The 17,747-nt window shown below is 40.4% G+C and overlaps 1 protein-coding gene across 11 annotated transcripts in view; it reads right to left on the reverse strand.

The window, feature by feature from the left end:
- The window catches only part of EDRF1 (erythroid differentiation regulatory factor 1), a 38,670-nt gene extending 20,969 nt beyond the window's left edge, over positions 1 to 17,701 (reverse strand). For 3 of the 11 annotated variants that reach the window (XR_014564923.1, XM_083741188.1, XM_083741189.1), the window contains exons 1-14: positions 16,754 to 17,027; positions 14,632 to 14,840; positions 13,932 to 13,998; positions 11,893 to 12,018; positions 11,329 to 11,453; positions 9,571 to 9,727; positions 7,101 to 7,222; positions 4,988 to 5,099; positions 4,371 to 4,518; positions 3,661 to 3,769; positions 2,552 to 2,663; positions 1,508 to 1,768; positions 882 to 953; positions 632 to 782 (exon numbers count right to left, since the gene is read on the reverse strand). Coding sequence is in view for 8 of the 11 variants with exons in the window: in XM_083741188.1 (XP_083597314.1) it covers positions 632 to 782; positions 882 to 953; positions 1,508 to 1,768; positions 2,552 to 2,663; positions 3,661 to 3,769; positions 4,371 to 4,518; positions 4,988 to 5,099; positions 7,101 to 7,222; positions 9,571 to 9,727; positions 11,329 to 11,453; positions 11,893 to 12,018; positions 13,932 to 13,998; positions 14,632 to 14,840; positions 16,754 to 16,867 (1,885 nt within the window). In the remaining 3 variants the exon portion in view is untranslated. Of the gene's footprint in view, positions 1 to 631; positions 783 to 881; positions 954 to 1,507; positions 1,769 to 2,551; positions 2,664 to 3,660; positions 3,770 to 4,370; positions 4,519 to 4,987; positions 5,100 to 7,100; positions 7,223 to 7,498; positions 7,601 to 9,570; positions 9,728 to 11,328; positions 11,454 to 11,892; positions 12,019 to 13,931; positions 13,999 to 14,631; positions 14,841 to 16,753; positions 17,032 to 17,517 lie in introns of those variants that run through there. The other 8 variants (XM_083741185.1, XR_014564922.1, XM_083741186.1 and 5 more) reach the window with 8 other exon arrangements.
- Positions 17,702 to 17,747: the final 46 nt, after the last annotated feature.

Here is a 17,747-nt window from a genome sequence, read left to right on the forward strand (position 1 = left end):
TAATTAAAAAATAAAGCAATTCATTCTTAGGAATCTTTTCTCTATAAGTTTAGCCACCTCTCGACATACTGTTGTCAAAATTGGCAGAAATGTTCCCAGGGTGGGGGTCTTCACTTGACATTTGGGGACCGGGCGCCATTTTGAATCAAGATGGCGGCCAAAATGTGACTTTGGTTTGACTTCACCAATTTTTGGCATGATGGGTCCAAACTCACAAATTGCCCTACCCATTTAAAAATCACATTTTTTTGGTTTCTAAAAATTCTCAGGCAGCAGTGGGAACTCCCCACTAGTAAATTATAAAGCAATGTAGCATCCATAGCTTAAAACTGAAAAGGTTCATTGGCAGCACAATTTAATGATTTTGAATGTTTATAACCTGCCTTTCCTCAACAGCACAAGTTAATAAAATTAAACATTTTCAAAATAGTTTGACAACAATTGCCATATTAGTAATACAAAAAGCAGCCATGAAAACAATGAAAGAACACAGTAAAAGGAAATACCACCAAAAATAATGTTAACTTCAGAAAAAAGGGGGGAGCTGCTATTGATGACCAAAAGCTTCCATCAAAAAGGTTTTTTTTTAAAAAACTACTAAATTTGAGAAGAGGGTGTAAGACAAGCTTACTTTTGTCTAAAAACAAGGCCATCTGCTTTTCAAGACACTCAGGTCCAACACTTGTTGATTCATCTTCATACTTTAATGGAATGGGCGTGCTGGGATCTGCTGCAGGAAGATCACTTTCCTTCTTGATGCTGCTGTCTATAGATTTTAAGCCCTGTTTTAAACAAAAACAAAAAGCCTTTTAGTTATTATTTGCACTTTCAAAGAATGTTAGGATCCAATGCATTAAAACAATTAGTAAAACAAAACTTACCTCAAGAACATAGTTGAGCACTAGTCTGCACCTTTCTTCAGTGTCGTGGCAAACTGGAAATGCACAACTAGGCTGCACAGAAAAGACAAAAGAAAACAGCTGCATTGAATCAGAAGAATTCAACAGAAATTCCTCTCATCAGAAGCCATTAGAGGAATAATCAATGATTATGTTCTCAAAAAAGTTAAATCTGTAAAAAGGGCTATGGACTCAGGCTTTCAATATTCTTATTAGGATATAATGAAGCTAAGCTAATGACGACTGACTGAAAACATTTAAATGAGCACCATACTGCAGCCACATCTATTTTCCCAAGACCTACTGCCCTAGTTTGACCCTGGCTATTTTCCTCAAAAACGTCACTCAGAAAACCCCCGATCTTCAGAAATAAACTATTAAGAAAAATTATTCACTTTCCACACATTATTCTATGGAAGAAAAATACATATATACGGTGAAAATGTCCTATGCCTTCCTCTATGCCTTTTTAGTATTGTGGTGATAGCTGGCATTTGACAGAAAGCTTTACCTCATACTAATTTCCCTGGCAAAGGTATGCTAATTAACACGATTATGTCTTATTACAAAATATAATCTCAATCTCAATTGAGCCAGTTAACACTTACACGTATTTGATGAGTAGATTTGTATTTTTCAGGTACAGACAGTTCTCCAACTGATTTTATTACAGCAACTGCTTTGTTGTCATCAGGAGGATCTGAGCTGGTACTATAGGAACCATTTTCATCACTATCAGGCATTTCCTCTTCCTCCTCACTGTAGCTTTCATCAGAATTACCATTTAAGGGGAACTCACCGCCCTCTTCTTTTTTTGGCTCATCAAGCTGGAACAGTTCTGAGAGCATGTAGTTTGCTGAAGCAATAATCTTTATTCAGAAAAGGGGAAAGATCAATTCAAGTGGTTTCTCAAAGTTACAGACACCAACATTTTTATGCCTTTAAAAGTTAAGGAAAGGTAGATAATGTGAGGAAGAAAAAAATGAAGCCTCGGGGGCTAGGAAAGGAAGAAAAAAAGGGCACTATCCGCCTTGGCTGGAGTGCAGGTGGGGAATAAAGAACAGCCAGGCCTTTGGGGGAGAGAAACACCAGTTCCCAGATTCAGTCGTCGGCATCTGCACTTAGGGCTCCCCTGTCAGAGAGTCACTGGAAAGCAATATAGGCAATACTGAATGAGATGGAGCTGACTTTTTAAGAAACTTAGTACAAGGCAGAGATTAAGCCACTTTTTTGATGACCCAGTTTTCTGCTCCAACAGAAGGCAAACCACCATGTTTACAAGAAGCCAAATCTCCCTTCTCTCTTGCCCATTTAACTCACCCCTCCCCTAGATCATCACCCATACCCTACTGAACTACCTAAAACGGGAGTGCTTGAGCCCAAGATTTGCTTCTGATCATTCACATAATGCTAAATGCACATGGATTGTGATTTCTCCTGAAAAAGAGAGAGGAGTGAATATAATGAATTTTCCAGATGGTTTGTTTAGGGCATATGGAGCCTATACGTATACATTGGAATCAAATGATTAATGATTAATTCACTTAACTATTCTGATGGGGTTAGTTGTGACTTCTCTCTCTCTCCATGAAGTGTTTTCCCTTTAGGTGTCACTGGTATCGGGAACATTTGCTTCAGAATACAATTCTTACCTGAGGATGTCTACCCTTGTCCAACAACTTCACACAGTTAAGGAGTAATGTTCTGATAGTACCATAATGCTTCCTGTTTTGGTTTTTCTTCAACATCATATTGCAAGCAACTCTAAGAGAAAGTAAAATGAACAGAAAGCAAACTATAAAGGCCCTCTCATACTGACCGTGCAACATCTACTGAAACAACTGTTATCAATTTTGTATTTATTATTTCCAAATTAGCTAGTTTCATATATGGTGTGTTGTATTAAAGATTATTTCAAAACACATTCACAGAAAAAATCAATTTTGCTTTAGTTGCAACAAAGGCTACATCATACAATTAAATACTGCATCTGGTTCTGGATATAACTATACAGAAATAATAATATCTGGAGGCTATAATGACCTTAGTTGACATTGGTCCAATCAAATACTTTGTTCTTGCACTTTCTACTTCTGCCCTTCCAACTCAAAACCCCTCGAAGGAATGCATTTAAATATATTGAAAGGTTAAGAACTCTTCTGCTTCATCAACATGAACACCACCCTTATATTAAAAATTCTCAAATTTAATAATGCTAAGAGAAACACAAAAACAGAACTTACCCTCTAGTGTAAAAGAATTGTGGAATACAACAGATGAGTAGAAAATTAGGCTTATATATTTTGTACCCCTTTAAGATCAGCTTTACCCTGACATTTGCAGGAGGGTTTTTTAAAAATCACTCTGATCCCAACACTCTGAAAATTTTCCTAGGACAAATTTTCATCAGCATGGAGGGACACTGAATTGCTCTGGCTGGCCTTACAGTGAAGTTAAGAAACCACTTTCAGCCCCACTTCACTTTTTCTCTCTCAGGATAGCTTCATAATAGTTCTCTACCAATATCATGCAGTTCTCCTTAGCATCCCCATAGTGACTTCTGCCACCATCCTGCTACAACGGCAAAGGACGCCAGTACAGAAGCAGAGAAATGCTAGCTTTCTTGACTTCCTGCAGTGGGGCTACAAGCCTAGCATGTGTTCTACAGATTGCATAGATTTGGGTTGTAATCCTCAAGCTGAACAGTATCATTCAGACCTTTTCCTGTGTTTATAGTACTAACCATACAAGCCAAACTTACTTGTAAAGAAGAATTGCCACTGGCATCGTGAAGGGGTTTTGGTATTTATCTTCTGTCTCTTCACAGAGAGTGGTCAGGTCATACAGCTTTACGATATCACTTCCACTTGCTGAAAGAAAAATATTTTTCCCATAAGTGTATGCTTGAAAAAGTATGGGTCCCACAATAAAATAAGGAAAAACTAGAATTTTTGGTTGCACTCCAGTATGATCAAACAAGGAAAGAACAAGAGACAGAATGGCTAGAGTGATCTCAGTTTAGACTCCCTAATCCTTGCTCCGCTTCTAAGCCCCTCCCTCCTAGCATCACAAAAGTAGGAATGAAGGAAGCACAGAAAACAAGAGGGAGCAACATTCTGTTCCTATCTGTTGGTACACTGTGCATGTAATAAGACGTTGCTCTTTTCCTGAGCTACCAGAGCAGCCCAAGTTGCTGCCCCTAGTCTAACAGAGCATGGGTCTGTGGCAGGAGTACCCTAGTCTGTGTACACAACATGCTGCCACCATATGCTATGGGGAGGGAGGGAGGAAAGAAAGAAGGGAGAGACAGGACACCATCTACATTGCCAGGTGCCCAGCAAAGACCCTCAGGAAAGAGGCAAAAATACTGGCACCATATATTGTGTAATTGTCTATGAACCTAGGAGTCTTCCCTACCCTAAGTCATGGTAATTCTGCAAGTTACCTTTAAAAAAATGGGAAAATGCTCACCTTTAAACAGCCAATAAGTATGCCCTTCTTTGGTACAGTTAGCTTTCAGAAATGATAAAATATTTTGAGCAATATCTTTTATTACTTTGGTAGAGAAATTTGAGTTTTCCAAGTTGGGTATATCCTCTGTCTTAATCATTTCGTATTTCTAAAACAAACAAAAAACCAATTAGAAGTATTGTTTATGCTACAAGGAAGTCACTGCCTTCCATGCATTCTTAAAATCAGAAAACTGTAGAGTTGGAACATTCCCCTGAGGGTCATCTAGTCCAACCCCCTGTAATGCCAGAATCTGGTCCACAACCTTCTCTGGGTGGGTTTGAACCACCAACCTTCTGGTTAACAGTCATACACACTAACCCAATGCACCTTTCGTATTTTTGTTGTGGTTTAAGAATTAACGTGCCCACTAAAATCTCTTGCCAAGTCTGAATGTGCTTATGAAGTAGTATCAACAAAATATTTCTTTTCAATACACCAATGCAATGATGCCTTAAACCGGTTGCCATCTAAGTGAAAAAAACCTGCTTGAAAACTGTGGCTTAACAATTGTGCAATCATATTTTACTGACCAAGAAAAAAATACAGTAATCAGAGCAACAGAACTCAAAGCTTACCTGAACAATTCCATTAACATGGAAACACATCACAAGTTCTGGCACATTGCAGATCAAATTGTCCAGCCAATAGTCAATGCCAGTTAGCACATTAATTGGTTTATTGTTATCCCTACAAACAGAAATATATGTAGTGTTATTTCAGTAAAATGAATCAGACTCATTAAAATCTACAAATAGAAACTTTGTTCCCCTTCAGTTAGGTCCAAAATTCAGAGTATCTGTAATACATTTTAGTCAGTAGGGTACATACAAAGGCTGCGAAAGGCACAAAACACACGGTTTTTAAACAAGAACTGCTTTTTTACTTTCTGGTATTGGCTACAGCACTGTGTTAAAAGCTCGAGACTGTGAATAAAAAAAGTTTATGAGAAGCATTTCTAAGGCAACACTTTAAGACCCAGTAAGTTAGGGAATCACCAGTAGGGGGAAAGAGTAGTCTCCAGGTGAGGTATAGAGGCCAGAAGTGAGAAAAGCATAAGCCACCACAGTCCAATTGTGCGGAAGAAAGAACTGTGATTACATGTTTACACACACACCCTATGTGACACTCAGCTCTATTTCTCCTTTAAGAACTACAGGTGTGACAGCTGATGTCCTGGACTGGTGTCTTGCCTCAGTAATGGACTGGATGAGAGCCAATAAACTGAGGCTTAATCCAAATAAGGTAGAGGCACTGTTACTGGGTGGTTCCCTAGACTGGATAGATGGAAGACTGCCTGTTCTTGATGGGGTTATGCTCCTTCTTAAGGAGCAGATACATAGCTTGGGAGTGCTCCTGGATCCATTGTTGTCACTTGGAGCACAGGTGGCCTTGGCACAGAGTGCCTTCTGTCAGCTTTGGCTGGTGGCCCAGCCACACCCCTATCTGGACAGGGATAGCCTAACTTTTGTTGCCTATGCTCTGGTAACCTCTAGGTTACATTATTTGCAATGTGTTCTATATGGAGCTGCCTCTGAAGATGGTTTGGAAACTTCAGCTGGTGCAGAATTCGGCAGTCAGGGCAAGATGGTTTGAGCATATTAACACCATTCCTGGCCTGACTACACTGGCTGCCCATCAGTTTCCGGGCCCAATTCAATGTGCTGGACTGCCTCATATGAACTGACTCGGACCCTGCAATCATCATCTGGAGCCCTTCTTCATGTGCTTGCTCCATGAGAGATCTAGAGGGTGATAATGCAAGAACAGGCCTTTTCTGTGGGGGCTCCTCGTCTGTGGAATGCTCTCTCCAGAGAGGCTTGCCTGGTGCCATCATTACATGTCTTTAGGAGCCAGGCAAAAACATACCTCTTTACCCAGGCCTCTGGCCATTAAATAATCTATGGCCTATTAAATCTGGAGGAATGCTATTATGAGTATTTTTAAAATTATACTGTGTATTATTATGTCATGTATTATGTCTTTGTTATGACGATGTGTAAATTATGTTTTTAACGTTGTTCACCAACCTGGGATCTTTGGATAAAGAGTGGTATATAAATTGAATAAATAATAATAATAAATATTTGGGGGAAATACATGGGAAAGAATACAAAACAACAGGAGCAGGGAGTGTCATCAAAATACAGAAAATAAATCTATCAAGGCTTTCTAAACAGGCAATATTTTGATTTCCACCCTAGCCTCTCTCAAAATCTCAAGGCAAATAGCAAATGTGAGATTAATTAAAATATTGTACTTCCAGGTAAGCATGCATAGGACTGTGGCCTTATAAAGTCTTTATAACACTTTACAGATGACAGTTTGTTTAAAGGTTTCAAAATAACTCTGATAACTTCTCAAAGTAGTCAAGTAGTCAAATCAAGATTAAATGTATGGGGCTATAGCCATACTCAAAGTAGGCCCACTGAAATCATTGGGTCTACTCTAAGTATGGCCACTCTGAGTAGACTCTGGCCCTCAAGTTAGTGGGAACTCAGAATCTTTATCAAACAACAGAACGATTGCCAGAGACGGAATGCTGGTGATAAGTACCCCATAGTATAAACAGTATCCCAGCTCACACAACGACATTTAATCATCATGCTAGACACACAGAATGAACCAAACAGCAGAATTAGCCTGCTTTATAGAATATGTTGCACTGATTTTAAGTGTTTAGTAATTCACCTGAGACGCAAGCTCACAGCTGGGTATCTTCCTCCTCCAAATATAGGCATATTTGACCCAACCAACATGTGAATATCTTCAAATGTCCACAAGATGTTCCGAACAAAGTCATTTTTAAGACCCTTTAAATGTGCAGAGGAAATAGTGAAGCATTTGAAACCATTCTCTTTACACAAAGAAAAATACAATACAGCCTGCATATATGCAATAAAGAAAATTTCAAGGAAAGAAAATTAAGTACAGCACATAATGACTATGCTGGTCACCCACAATAAAGATCAAGATCACAGATGTCACACAACAATTGGTACAAGTGAAATTTCTCTCTCAGCTACCCTGTAGATCAAACTGAGTAAGGGGATTGTACTTTTTAGATCAGATGCCACATAAAACCATACCTGACTGTTTCCCCCGCCACTGAACAAAGTAGATAGGTTTTGTTCTTTGGGGACTGAGGAGACATCCCCCACTACATATGAGGGTTCAAGAGGCACACTTCCCTGTGAAAAGCACAAGGATATAAGTGATTCTACTGCTGAGAGTAAGTAAGCTTGGTTTAAGTAACGTATGTAGCAGATGATCAAACTGTCAAAGGTTTTGTTCACTGTGCAACTACCCTGTGCTGGGGCAAATTACTGAGGTGCATTGGAGTGATTTTACCCCTCCCCAAGTCAGACCACCACTTACAAATCAGATCAGGGCCCCCACAAAACCACTCAGTATTTGTTATATTTCTATGCCTTCCTATTTCTCTATGATTCTCTCCTCTAGGACAATGAGCTTTGCAAGAAAATGTTGCCTGTAGAGCACTGAAGATTTCTGATTTTTTTAATTTTTAATTTGTTAAAGATGAGAATGGTTGATTTTTTTAAAAAAAGATTAAAGTTTCATTTAACTTTTTTTTAAAAAAAACATATGCTACTCTGCTTGAGGGGGGAAATCCTCCAGAGCTATTCAACAGATAGCATAGGGACAGCTTGATCCTGTAATACATTTTGGAGGATGTGTCCTCCCATCACAAACAAGTACTGGAAAGACTTCTGGCTAGTTTGAAGATTCAAAGTTTTCTAAAGAGTACACACAACACTCAGTCAGCTTTCAAGAGAGCAGTTGTTTGTTTGTTATCTTTAAATGATAAGAAACAAACAAACAAACAAACAAACAAACAAACAACTGCTCCCCCCCCCCCAAATGAAACTAATATGGATCTTACACCTTTAGTGGGCCTGATAAAGGCATTTCCCTAATAAGAGTTATGAAGGAATTTCTTTTATCTCTCCCACAGAAGCTCCCAGACCTGCAGTTTGGCAAGCTTAATCCATTCTGAAGAAGTTCCTGTGCCTGCAAATTACATTTGCTTCTGGAAAAGGAAAAAGTTGTATAAAACCCTCATATAGCTCTGGTAAAAGTATTACTCAAAATCTAGTTTGAGCCAGTTCTGCCAAACAAACAAACAAACAAAAAAGCAACAAACATAAACTCCAACTGCACCACAACAGAAAGCAGAGTCCATCTTTCTCAAATCTTCTCTCACAACTTTTTTTTCTATGTGAGAAAACTGATCAACAAGCTTTGTCATCTGTGCTGAAACGCATTCGAACCAAACCATAAGCAGTGCAATCCAAAGCTTGCTAACTGAGAAGTACGTCACAGTGACCTCAACAGGACTTTCCCACAACTATGTGTGCATTCAGGACTAGCATCAGGTTTGTTGTGTTCCCTCTCCCCATGGACAGAGGCAGGCAGCTGCAACTGTTGCTTGCCGCCAAACAGCCACCAAAGTGGACCGTGAAAATGTCTCCTGCAAGGAGCAACCATTACCATCAACAGAGGAAGACAGTAGGAAATCACTAGCTTACTTTGGCAAACAGGTAACCAGCAATAGTGACTAGCAGCAGGCATCCATGCTCCCTCTCAAGTGATAGCTGCTTTTGCTTCTAACAGCCACCACGACTCATTCAGTGGCAGATGAACTAACGGTGGCAGCAGCAGCAGCTACTACTGCTTACCCTCTACTGCTCAGGAAGATGTGCAGAGGGAAGAACTGGAGGAGCCACTGTAACCACCATGGGCAATACACACATTGATGGGAGCAGAGGACAGAAGTTAGGCCCAAACACAATTACCACAAAGGCAGGAACAGGCAGCAGTGGCAGCTAAGACAGTAGAGTCACGGGCTCACAATAAAGCCTCTCCATAGGTGCACAGCAATGCTGAGCCCTAGTGAACTGTATATGCAAGATTGCACTCTAAATATTTGCTCTCAGTTTCGTACCACCTGACCCCTTCTGAATAGTAACTGTTTATGTAAAGTAAACTAAGATTTCATAGGAAACTATTTTACAGTGTTTGGACTGGGCACTGCAAAATAATTGTTTATTCTTCCTTTTAGTATATTGCCACCATCTTTACAAGCATGCCTATGAAGCATCAAGACTGCTTTTCTAAGGAAGGCACATGCCAAATTAACCTGATTAGAAGCACTTGCATCTTCAGAAAGTGAGGAAGGCATTTCGAAAGGGGCTGGCCAAGAAACCCGTCCGGCTTCGGCAGTTTGATCTTCAGTTGTTTCTTCCTGATGTTGCTCTTCAGGAGGAACAGGCTGAGCAGCTCCATCACCATTGATGCTAACAAAACAGACATTATAATTTTAGTCAGAAACTTCTCAACCCATACCATTTAACATTGAGTATTTGTTTATTGTTACTATTAATATGATATCAAAATCAAACACATCTGGGACTCTTTTCGCATCTTATTATTTGCTATCATCTATTTTGATTTCCAGAAGAAGAATAGCAACATTGGGGCTTTTGGCCACCCAATGTGTCTGTCAGTACAGCATTTGTTTTCGCCCCTATGTAGTATTCTTTTAAATTTTACAAAAAAGAAAATAAAAGAAAACAACTGTAGAATAGTACAGATGAAGATCACAGCAGCATAATGCAATGATTCATGATACAGGTAAGCCCAAATATAGTAGTATATTTTTTTCAGTGCAAACAATTCTGAAATAAGCTAAGAGATGTCAAATATTGAGAGTTCCTTATTTGATTTCTTTTATGTGTTATTAAAATAATGGCCAACACTAAACATCCTGATCTGTTTCCTACAACCTTTCCTTATTTATCCTCAAAATTTCCTGACCTGACCCTCCTTTTTTTAATTGCTGTTTTAACAGATTTAATTGCTGTGCTGTTTTTCTGCACATTTTACTTGTGACGTTCATTTTAATGTTGTGATAAAATTGTTTTATCTTGTGTTTAAATTACGTGCATACCTTTTTTATAATTGATTTTATTCTGTAAACTGCATGGAAGCCACCTTGGTAATTAAGCAGTATATAAATTAACCACCAACAACAGTATGGACTTTGCTATTTTCATAGCTGTCACATGGTTCAATCTTTTTACTGAGCTTTGTACCACAACCACTGCTAGCTCAGACCCCTTCAGGGTATATGTGAATTGGGGGCGGAGGTTACCCAAATATATATCACTTTACACTCACTGACAATGAACACATTTTCCTCTTGATGCCTATTGATATCCTTTGGAGCTCCTTACAATCCCCTTTTGGTCTTTACCATCCTGAATAATGTGGCATCAGCAGCAAACTTAGCCATCTCACTGCTAAGCCCTAACGCAAGATCATTTAATTCCCTTAGCTCTTATAGTTGTCCCTTAGGGAAAAAAGGGAATTAAAAATAAATCATATTCAAAACCCCATATTTTAAAGCCCCCTATTTTTTACCACGCAGTTTCAAAAAAGCTGCACACTCATGGGCGTTTTAAGCTCTCCCTTTTGCAGCAGGCTCTTGCACTTCTCCAATATTCTTTTAAAAGTTTATATTCTGCTCCCCCCCCCCAAGAAATCCACAGCAGCCTACAACAATAAAATATACATTGTGAAAGACAAAAATGAAGCCCCCCCCCCCCTTGAGGATGGGGAATGCTCTCTAGTGGCAAACCGCGAGGAATGAGTCAAGAAGATCACTTTGCACTTGCTTTTGTCTGCATTTCAGCTAATGTTCAAGAACAATGAACTACTTGCTAAATTCCAAAGGGCCAGCCATATTAGTCTTCTGTAACAAAAAAGACTTGTGGCACAAGTTTTGAAAAACTTGTTTTTACTTCAGGCGTAGACACATACCAGGAAAAACACAAAGCAGATCAATTAATTTTGATAAAATAGAACAGAGTTTATGGGGGGAAATTACAAAAGATACCTGTAGTATAAAAATTTGGAAAGTATAGCTTTCTGGTACCAGTGTTCTTTGCTCTTCTTCTTTCGTTGCCACTTCTGATCTATTAATCTCTGGTAGAATTCCTTTAACCATGTCCAATCTCCAGTCTAAGTAATATAAATAAAAAAGCATTCATTTAATATTGTGAAGTGTTTTAGTTACCCGACTAAAGATATTCAATGAATAGGATATTGTCTAAAATAAAGCATTTCATATCTATTTTAAAGAGTTACATTTTTACAACTTCAACATCTAAGTTCTTAAATAATCGTTTTAGTGTATATTTCAAAGAACATGATACTTGCATTCCATTTTAAGAAACAGTACTAAATGTAAAACAAAGTGGCTCTATGAAGATCAAGCACTGATGGACATTTTCTGGGTCATAATCCAAGATGTATCAACCTCTCTAGCATAGCTATTGTATTGCTAAGCAGATAGCTACACATCCATAATTCCTATAATGTCCTTGAGGGAAAAGGCAACATTAAACAAGAAATAGAAACACTATATGGCTAAAGAAATAACTATGACAAATTTTATCACCTGTGATGATCTCATAAAGAGCTCTTGAATATCTAGATCATCTAGTAAGAGAGTTCTCCCAATCCGGTGTACTGCCATACTGACATGAGATTTGCTGTATGGTATCTTAAGAAGCTTTTTAATATTCTGCAGAGTAAAAGATAGACAAACTTTTCTGTTCATTTTCAAACATTTAAGTATATTTTCTACATGGGTCAAAATGGACAGTAATACATTTAATAAAAGCATCACCTTTAGACCACAATTACTGAATCATACAGAGTGGTACCTTGGTACTCGAACGGCTTGGCTCCCAAACAAATTGGCTCCCGAACATCGCAAATCCGGAAGTTTCGGTTTTGCAAACATTTTTTGTGAAGCTGAACTTCCGACGCAGCTTCCGCTTGAGTACAGGAAGCTACTGCAGCCAATCGGAAGCTGTGCCTTGATTTTTGAATGGTTTCGGGAGTCGAACGGACTCCCAGAGTGGATTAAGTTCGAGAACCAAGGTACCACTGTATCTCAGGGTGGTTCAATGTGTGGCTGAAGGGCCACGTGCCTTTTTGGCAGCCCTCAAGGTGTTCTTGGCAGCCCTCAGCAACATTTTTTTCTCTCTCTCTCTCTCACACACACACAGCCTGGGGGGTGGGGTGCCAAATCTGCCCTTGCAACACGCTCTTCCAGGCACAACAAGGTAGTGTGTGGCCTGCGGGTTCTATGTCAAAGTACTCTTGTGGCCCTCCTGGTATGAAAAGTTGGGCTGCTCTGCTATATGTCAATCAAACTAGCAATATAGCAATCAATTGGCAAACCAGAATCAGACAGTAGAAGACCTCCAATGTCCGATGAGTGGGCTTCTGCTCATGCAACAGAATTTACTTTTCTCTGTCCCACCCGCCCTATCCAAATATACTCCAATTAACTATGGTTTGACAGGATGTCTGAGTTGACAGATGACAGTTATGTGTCCTTGCTGTACCTAGAGACTGAAGTGCTGATCAAATTAAAAATGAAGCAAAAAAGCAGCCATGAAACATAGCTTGTCTGAATATGAGAAAGGTCAAATCATGGCTTGGGGTGAGGTAATGTCAGAGTTGAAAAAGTGATGCATCAACTTTTGATGGGTGGGGAAAGGAGAGTTTCTGATCCTCCTGTTTGTAATCTTCTAATCCTCACCTGGTAAAAGGGAATTTCTTATGTGAAGCAGCAGTCATGGATACTCAAAGTAAAGTTACAGCCTCTCTTACTTGTGTAATATAGATATCTGAACTTGCACAACAGCAACTGGATACTTTCAACTCTTATTTGATCTTTCAGTGGTACCTTTACAAGAGTCAATAATACTAAAAGTAGGATTTAGTTAATATTTTAGCCACTAACGGTACCATTGTAATGTGTAAATATGTGAGAAAATTCAAGGAGCCTGTGACAGCTCCATGAGGGAGAGTTCTAATTTCAGAAATGATGAAACAAACTGCTTAAAACAATTATTACTATATGATGCCCATCCCTGCTCTTCAGCAGTTTATAAAAACTTTAATTGTGAAAAAGTTTATTCTTAATTTATACTTCGAAGTGGATCAGAATTTCAGCTGCTCTGCTTTGTAGCTCCCTGTCCATATGCACATACCAGAAGTGTTGAAAGTGATACGGGAAAATGCAGACAGAAGGAGGAATCACAAACATCACCAACACGTACACTTCTATTTACAGAAGCTCTGCTTGATGCAAGCCCCTTGAATGAACAGAATGGCACTTTTGTATCCAACCCATTGTATAATAGATGACACCACCATTCTTCTAAAAAGCAATATAAAATATCAATACTGACAGAACTACACCTTTTATGCTGTCAACACATTGTGAGCTTTCTGATACATGATCCATTAATGCAGGTAAAATTGTTGAATAAAAGTAAAGCATATAATTATCAAAATCACAACCCAGTTCATTATGGCTATTCATCAAAGGGCTCTCTTTTCCAAGGGTAGGAACTTTAAAAAACTATATTTCATTAATAACAACTTTGAGTTAAGTCTTTATTTGCAATGTATACATACCTCAGAATCAGATACAACATCCACATCATTTCCAATTGAGTCAATAAAATCGTACGCCATGCCAAAGCTATTTTTAAAAATAAAAAATGTAAAGTGTAACATTAAAAGTAACTAGAACTGCACACTATTGAAGCAGAATTGTATTAAAGTACTGTATAAATAAATATATTTATAGGTACATGTCAAATCATCATTACAAATCTATTACATAGCAAGATTTTTCTCTCTCTTAGTGTTGGATCCAGATATCCTTGAGTGGAACTCAACTCAAGTGTAAAATGATATTTTTGCCAAAATCACTTGGGTCAGAGGACCTGAGGACTTTCTGGAACAATGTGTGATGCCACAGGAAGCAGTAAAAACAGCTTCTCCATAATTCTGTAAGCAAAAGCATCTGCTGTATTCACAGACTCTTTTGTAAATGAAAAGAAAAGCTCCCCTTGCCAAATAGTTGATAGGAAGTAGGGTACACAAATACGACCTAACTAGCTTCTTCTTTTTTTAAAGAAAATTAAAATGTTTGATATTTTTGTAACCTTTTGATTTTATGAAAGTATGTATGTTATCATTTTTTAAACAGTTAAGTACTCTGACTAACTTGTCACATTTCTTTAAGTAGTATATCATTATTTGCTTTTAATCAAACTCGGGCAACTTTTCTATAGGTTGAGTGGGGATAAATAATATTTCCAATATTTACCTTGAAAATGGCTTGCCTTTCTTGCTATTACCAAGAATAGTTGCCCCTGCTGGTCCCAGTTTGGCACTTTCACGTAACCAATTCGCTGGCGGAAGTTTCAGATCAGTCTTCTCTTGAAGGCGGGCAAATGCTGCTTGTGGTGGAGCAGATGAATACTTTACCACAGCACTGCTCTTCACTTCATTGCCCCCAAGAAACAGCACAGAACCCTAGTTTGCACAAACAATAAATAGTTTGGTTAGAATAAGGAGGTCAGAGTACAATTACAGGTATTATAACATCCTGCTTGTATTATATTTTTCCATTCAATAAAAAGTCCTGCACGCCCAAACTCTGCCCAGACAATCTGCCAACTATATTTATAATGGCTTGTTTTTTAAAGTTTAGATCAGGGGTCAGCAAACTTTTTCAGCAGGGGGCTGGTCCAATGTCCCTCAGACCTTATGGGGGGGGCGGCCTATATTTGGGGGTGGGGAATGAACATATTCCTATGCCCCACAAATAACCCAGAGATGCATTTTAAATAAAAGCACACATTCTACTCATGTAAAAACACGCTGATTCTAGGACCGTCCGCGGGCCAGATTTAGAAGGTGATTGGGTGATCTTGCCCCCAGGCCTTAGTTTGCCTACCCATGGTTTAGAGGCAGCTTTGTATGAATGTATCATGTTTTCCTACATCTACATTTGAGAAATGGTGCACACCAAATTTTCTCATGATCTCCTTTCTTGTGTACTCTGCACCTAAAGAAGCAATAATTTATAGTATGTGGGTGGAACAAGAGTGATCCACTGCAGCCATTCAAAATCTATGACAAACCCACACAAATCACTCTTACTCCAAGGTTCAGAGAAAACTCATCCCCTGTAGGAATGCCTTTAACTCCCTTGTCTGGTGAGTGCTGAACTAAGGCAATGACACCCCAGCACAAAAAAAAATTAGTGTCTCCATTTCACAGTGCTTCCTTCTTTCGTAAAAAGATCCCCCACAAAAGTAGAAAGGTCCTCATCAAACCAGTAATGAAGAGAGAGTTTGTTATTTGTGCAACCTCAGAAAGATTTCATGCATTCACCAATGTACAGTGGTGAAGAGATGTTACGTAGGTATTCCAATTGTGATGCGAGTCACAACCTTCAATAAAGAAGCTAACCCATGAGCCTAACCCCTTGGCAAGGCTGCCCTGCACCTCCAGCTGCTATGGGCCTGTATGGCACCAAACTTCCCTAAGTAAGACCTTTCAGGGGTGGGGAGAGGGCAAACATGGCAAAACCATCTAGGGCTCCCCAACATGAGGTGCCCCACATAGTGCATAGCTGTCAACTTTCAGATTTGAAAATAAGGGATCAGCAGCCTCACCTGTCCTGGGGACAGTCTACGGGATAGCAACGGGAAGCAGCGGGAAACGGCGCTGGAATAAGGGAATTTCCCGCAAAAAAAAGGGAAGGTTGACAGCTACGACATAGTGCTATGGCCACTGTGCCGTGTGTCTACTAACCACAATGCAAGATTACAATGAGCAAAGCAGGGACAACCACCAAGACGTAACTAAAGCCATTTCAGGAATGCCATTTAGTACACTCACGGGACTACAGAATAAAAACAGCTCCATCTTTAAAATAAACAGTTTTGTTACACAATCGCTGTGTATTCTTTTGACCTTTCGGTATCGGTCCTTTCACAGCATCCCCCTTCCTACTTTTACCCACTTACCAGCTGCCAGAAGTGAACACAAAAACGGTACAGGGGGAACCATGACAGGAAAAGAGGGGTAGACACGACAGGGGTGGCAGGGAGAGACGACATTAGAAATTCGTCACTTCGTTTATTTGGAGGCAGAGCTGAAAGTGAACTCTGACTTCAACTCTCTCTCTCTCTCTCCCAGGAGGGTCCCAACCTTGAACTCGAAGCGTGTGAGGAGAAATTCAGGCATTGCCCCCTCTCCTTTCCTTTAAGACAGCGACGGGGGGGGGAGGGTCCGACACGCGGGTTCCACGTGAATTTGGCAACGTGGGTAAGTGACTATGGCGGGGAGACACCGGAAGCACCGAGGCCAGGGAAGGTGCGCTGTGCGGGAGCGCGCGCGCGTAAAGGTCAACAGCCGCCTACGCGGAGTGAGGGTACCTGATTCGGCTCTTCTCGCTCCCCCTTCAACGACACCGAGCCAGGCGCGGGTGCCCCCGGGTCGCTTTTCCCCGCTAGGCCCGACTCGGCCCCTGCTCCCCGGGGGTCCCCCATTCGCTTCGTTCCTCCGGCAGCGGCGACCGCGGTGACAACCGGAAGTTCACTGGCTTCCCTGAGAGATTCCGGCGACCTAGGAAGAAAACCGGAAAGAGCTCGACGCTACCACGCACACCTAGGCTCCGCCCCCTCCCTTCCGTCGCTGCGCTAACTTCGTTTCCTCGCTAGGCTACTCACTAAAACAACAGAGGGCAGGCTCGCGTGAAAGACAGGAGAACTCTCGCGAGATCTCTTAGGGAGCGGTTCAACTCTCAGTCTGGTTCGGACGCAGAGGATTGGTTAAAACGTGGAGGCGGAGCCAAAAGCTCAATTGTAGTAGGCTCAAAATTGGAGCCTCGCCAATTGACAGTGGTTGCTTCTTAGTAGTCTTTTTCCAGAACTCAGACCCAAGACACTCCTATGAATCCTGGGAAATGTAGATTTGGAGGGGAAACTGTAAAGGCCGCTATGGGCTGAGCAGCAGTGAGGTTGATTCCACCTGTGCCTTCTGCCCACAGAGCTTGTGTGTGTTCAAATTTTAAGTGGAAATAATTAATGCTCGCTCTCTATATCATTTCTTGTGTGGGGGGATCTTCTGTGAAATGGGGCGAATGAAAGAAGTGCCGCCTTGTGCTGAGACAGTGCATGGTGGATTCTCAACCACTCACCCCCAAACATGTAATATCCAAGGCCACGCCAAACAGTGGCTAGTTAGGAGTATCAGAAGGGCAGCCCATTGGACTACCCAGCTTTGTACTGTCCGCACACCCTCTCCAGGGGTTACAGTCTCCGAGCGCTGCAAAGCAGGTGCTGTAGCACAGGTCCTTCCCTTACAAATGAAGTGAGGGTCCAATCGTTATGCTTTTGAGTAAAGGGCTGGGCTAGCTGCACTTCTCTG

Source organism: Podarcis gaigeae (assembly GCF_964106915.1).
Source record: "Podarcis gaigeae genome assembly, chromosome: 5".
In the NCBI taxonomy this organism is placed as follows: Eukaryota; Metazoa; Chordata; class Lepidosauria; order Squamata; family Lacertidae; genus Podarcis; species Podarcis gaigeae.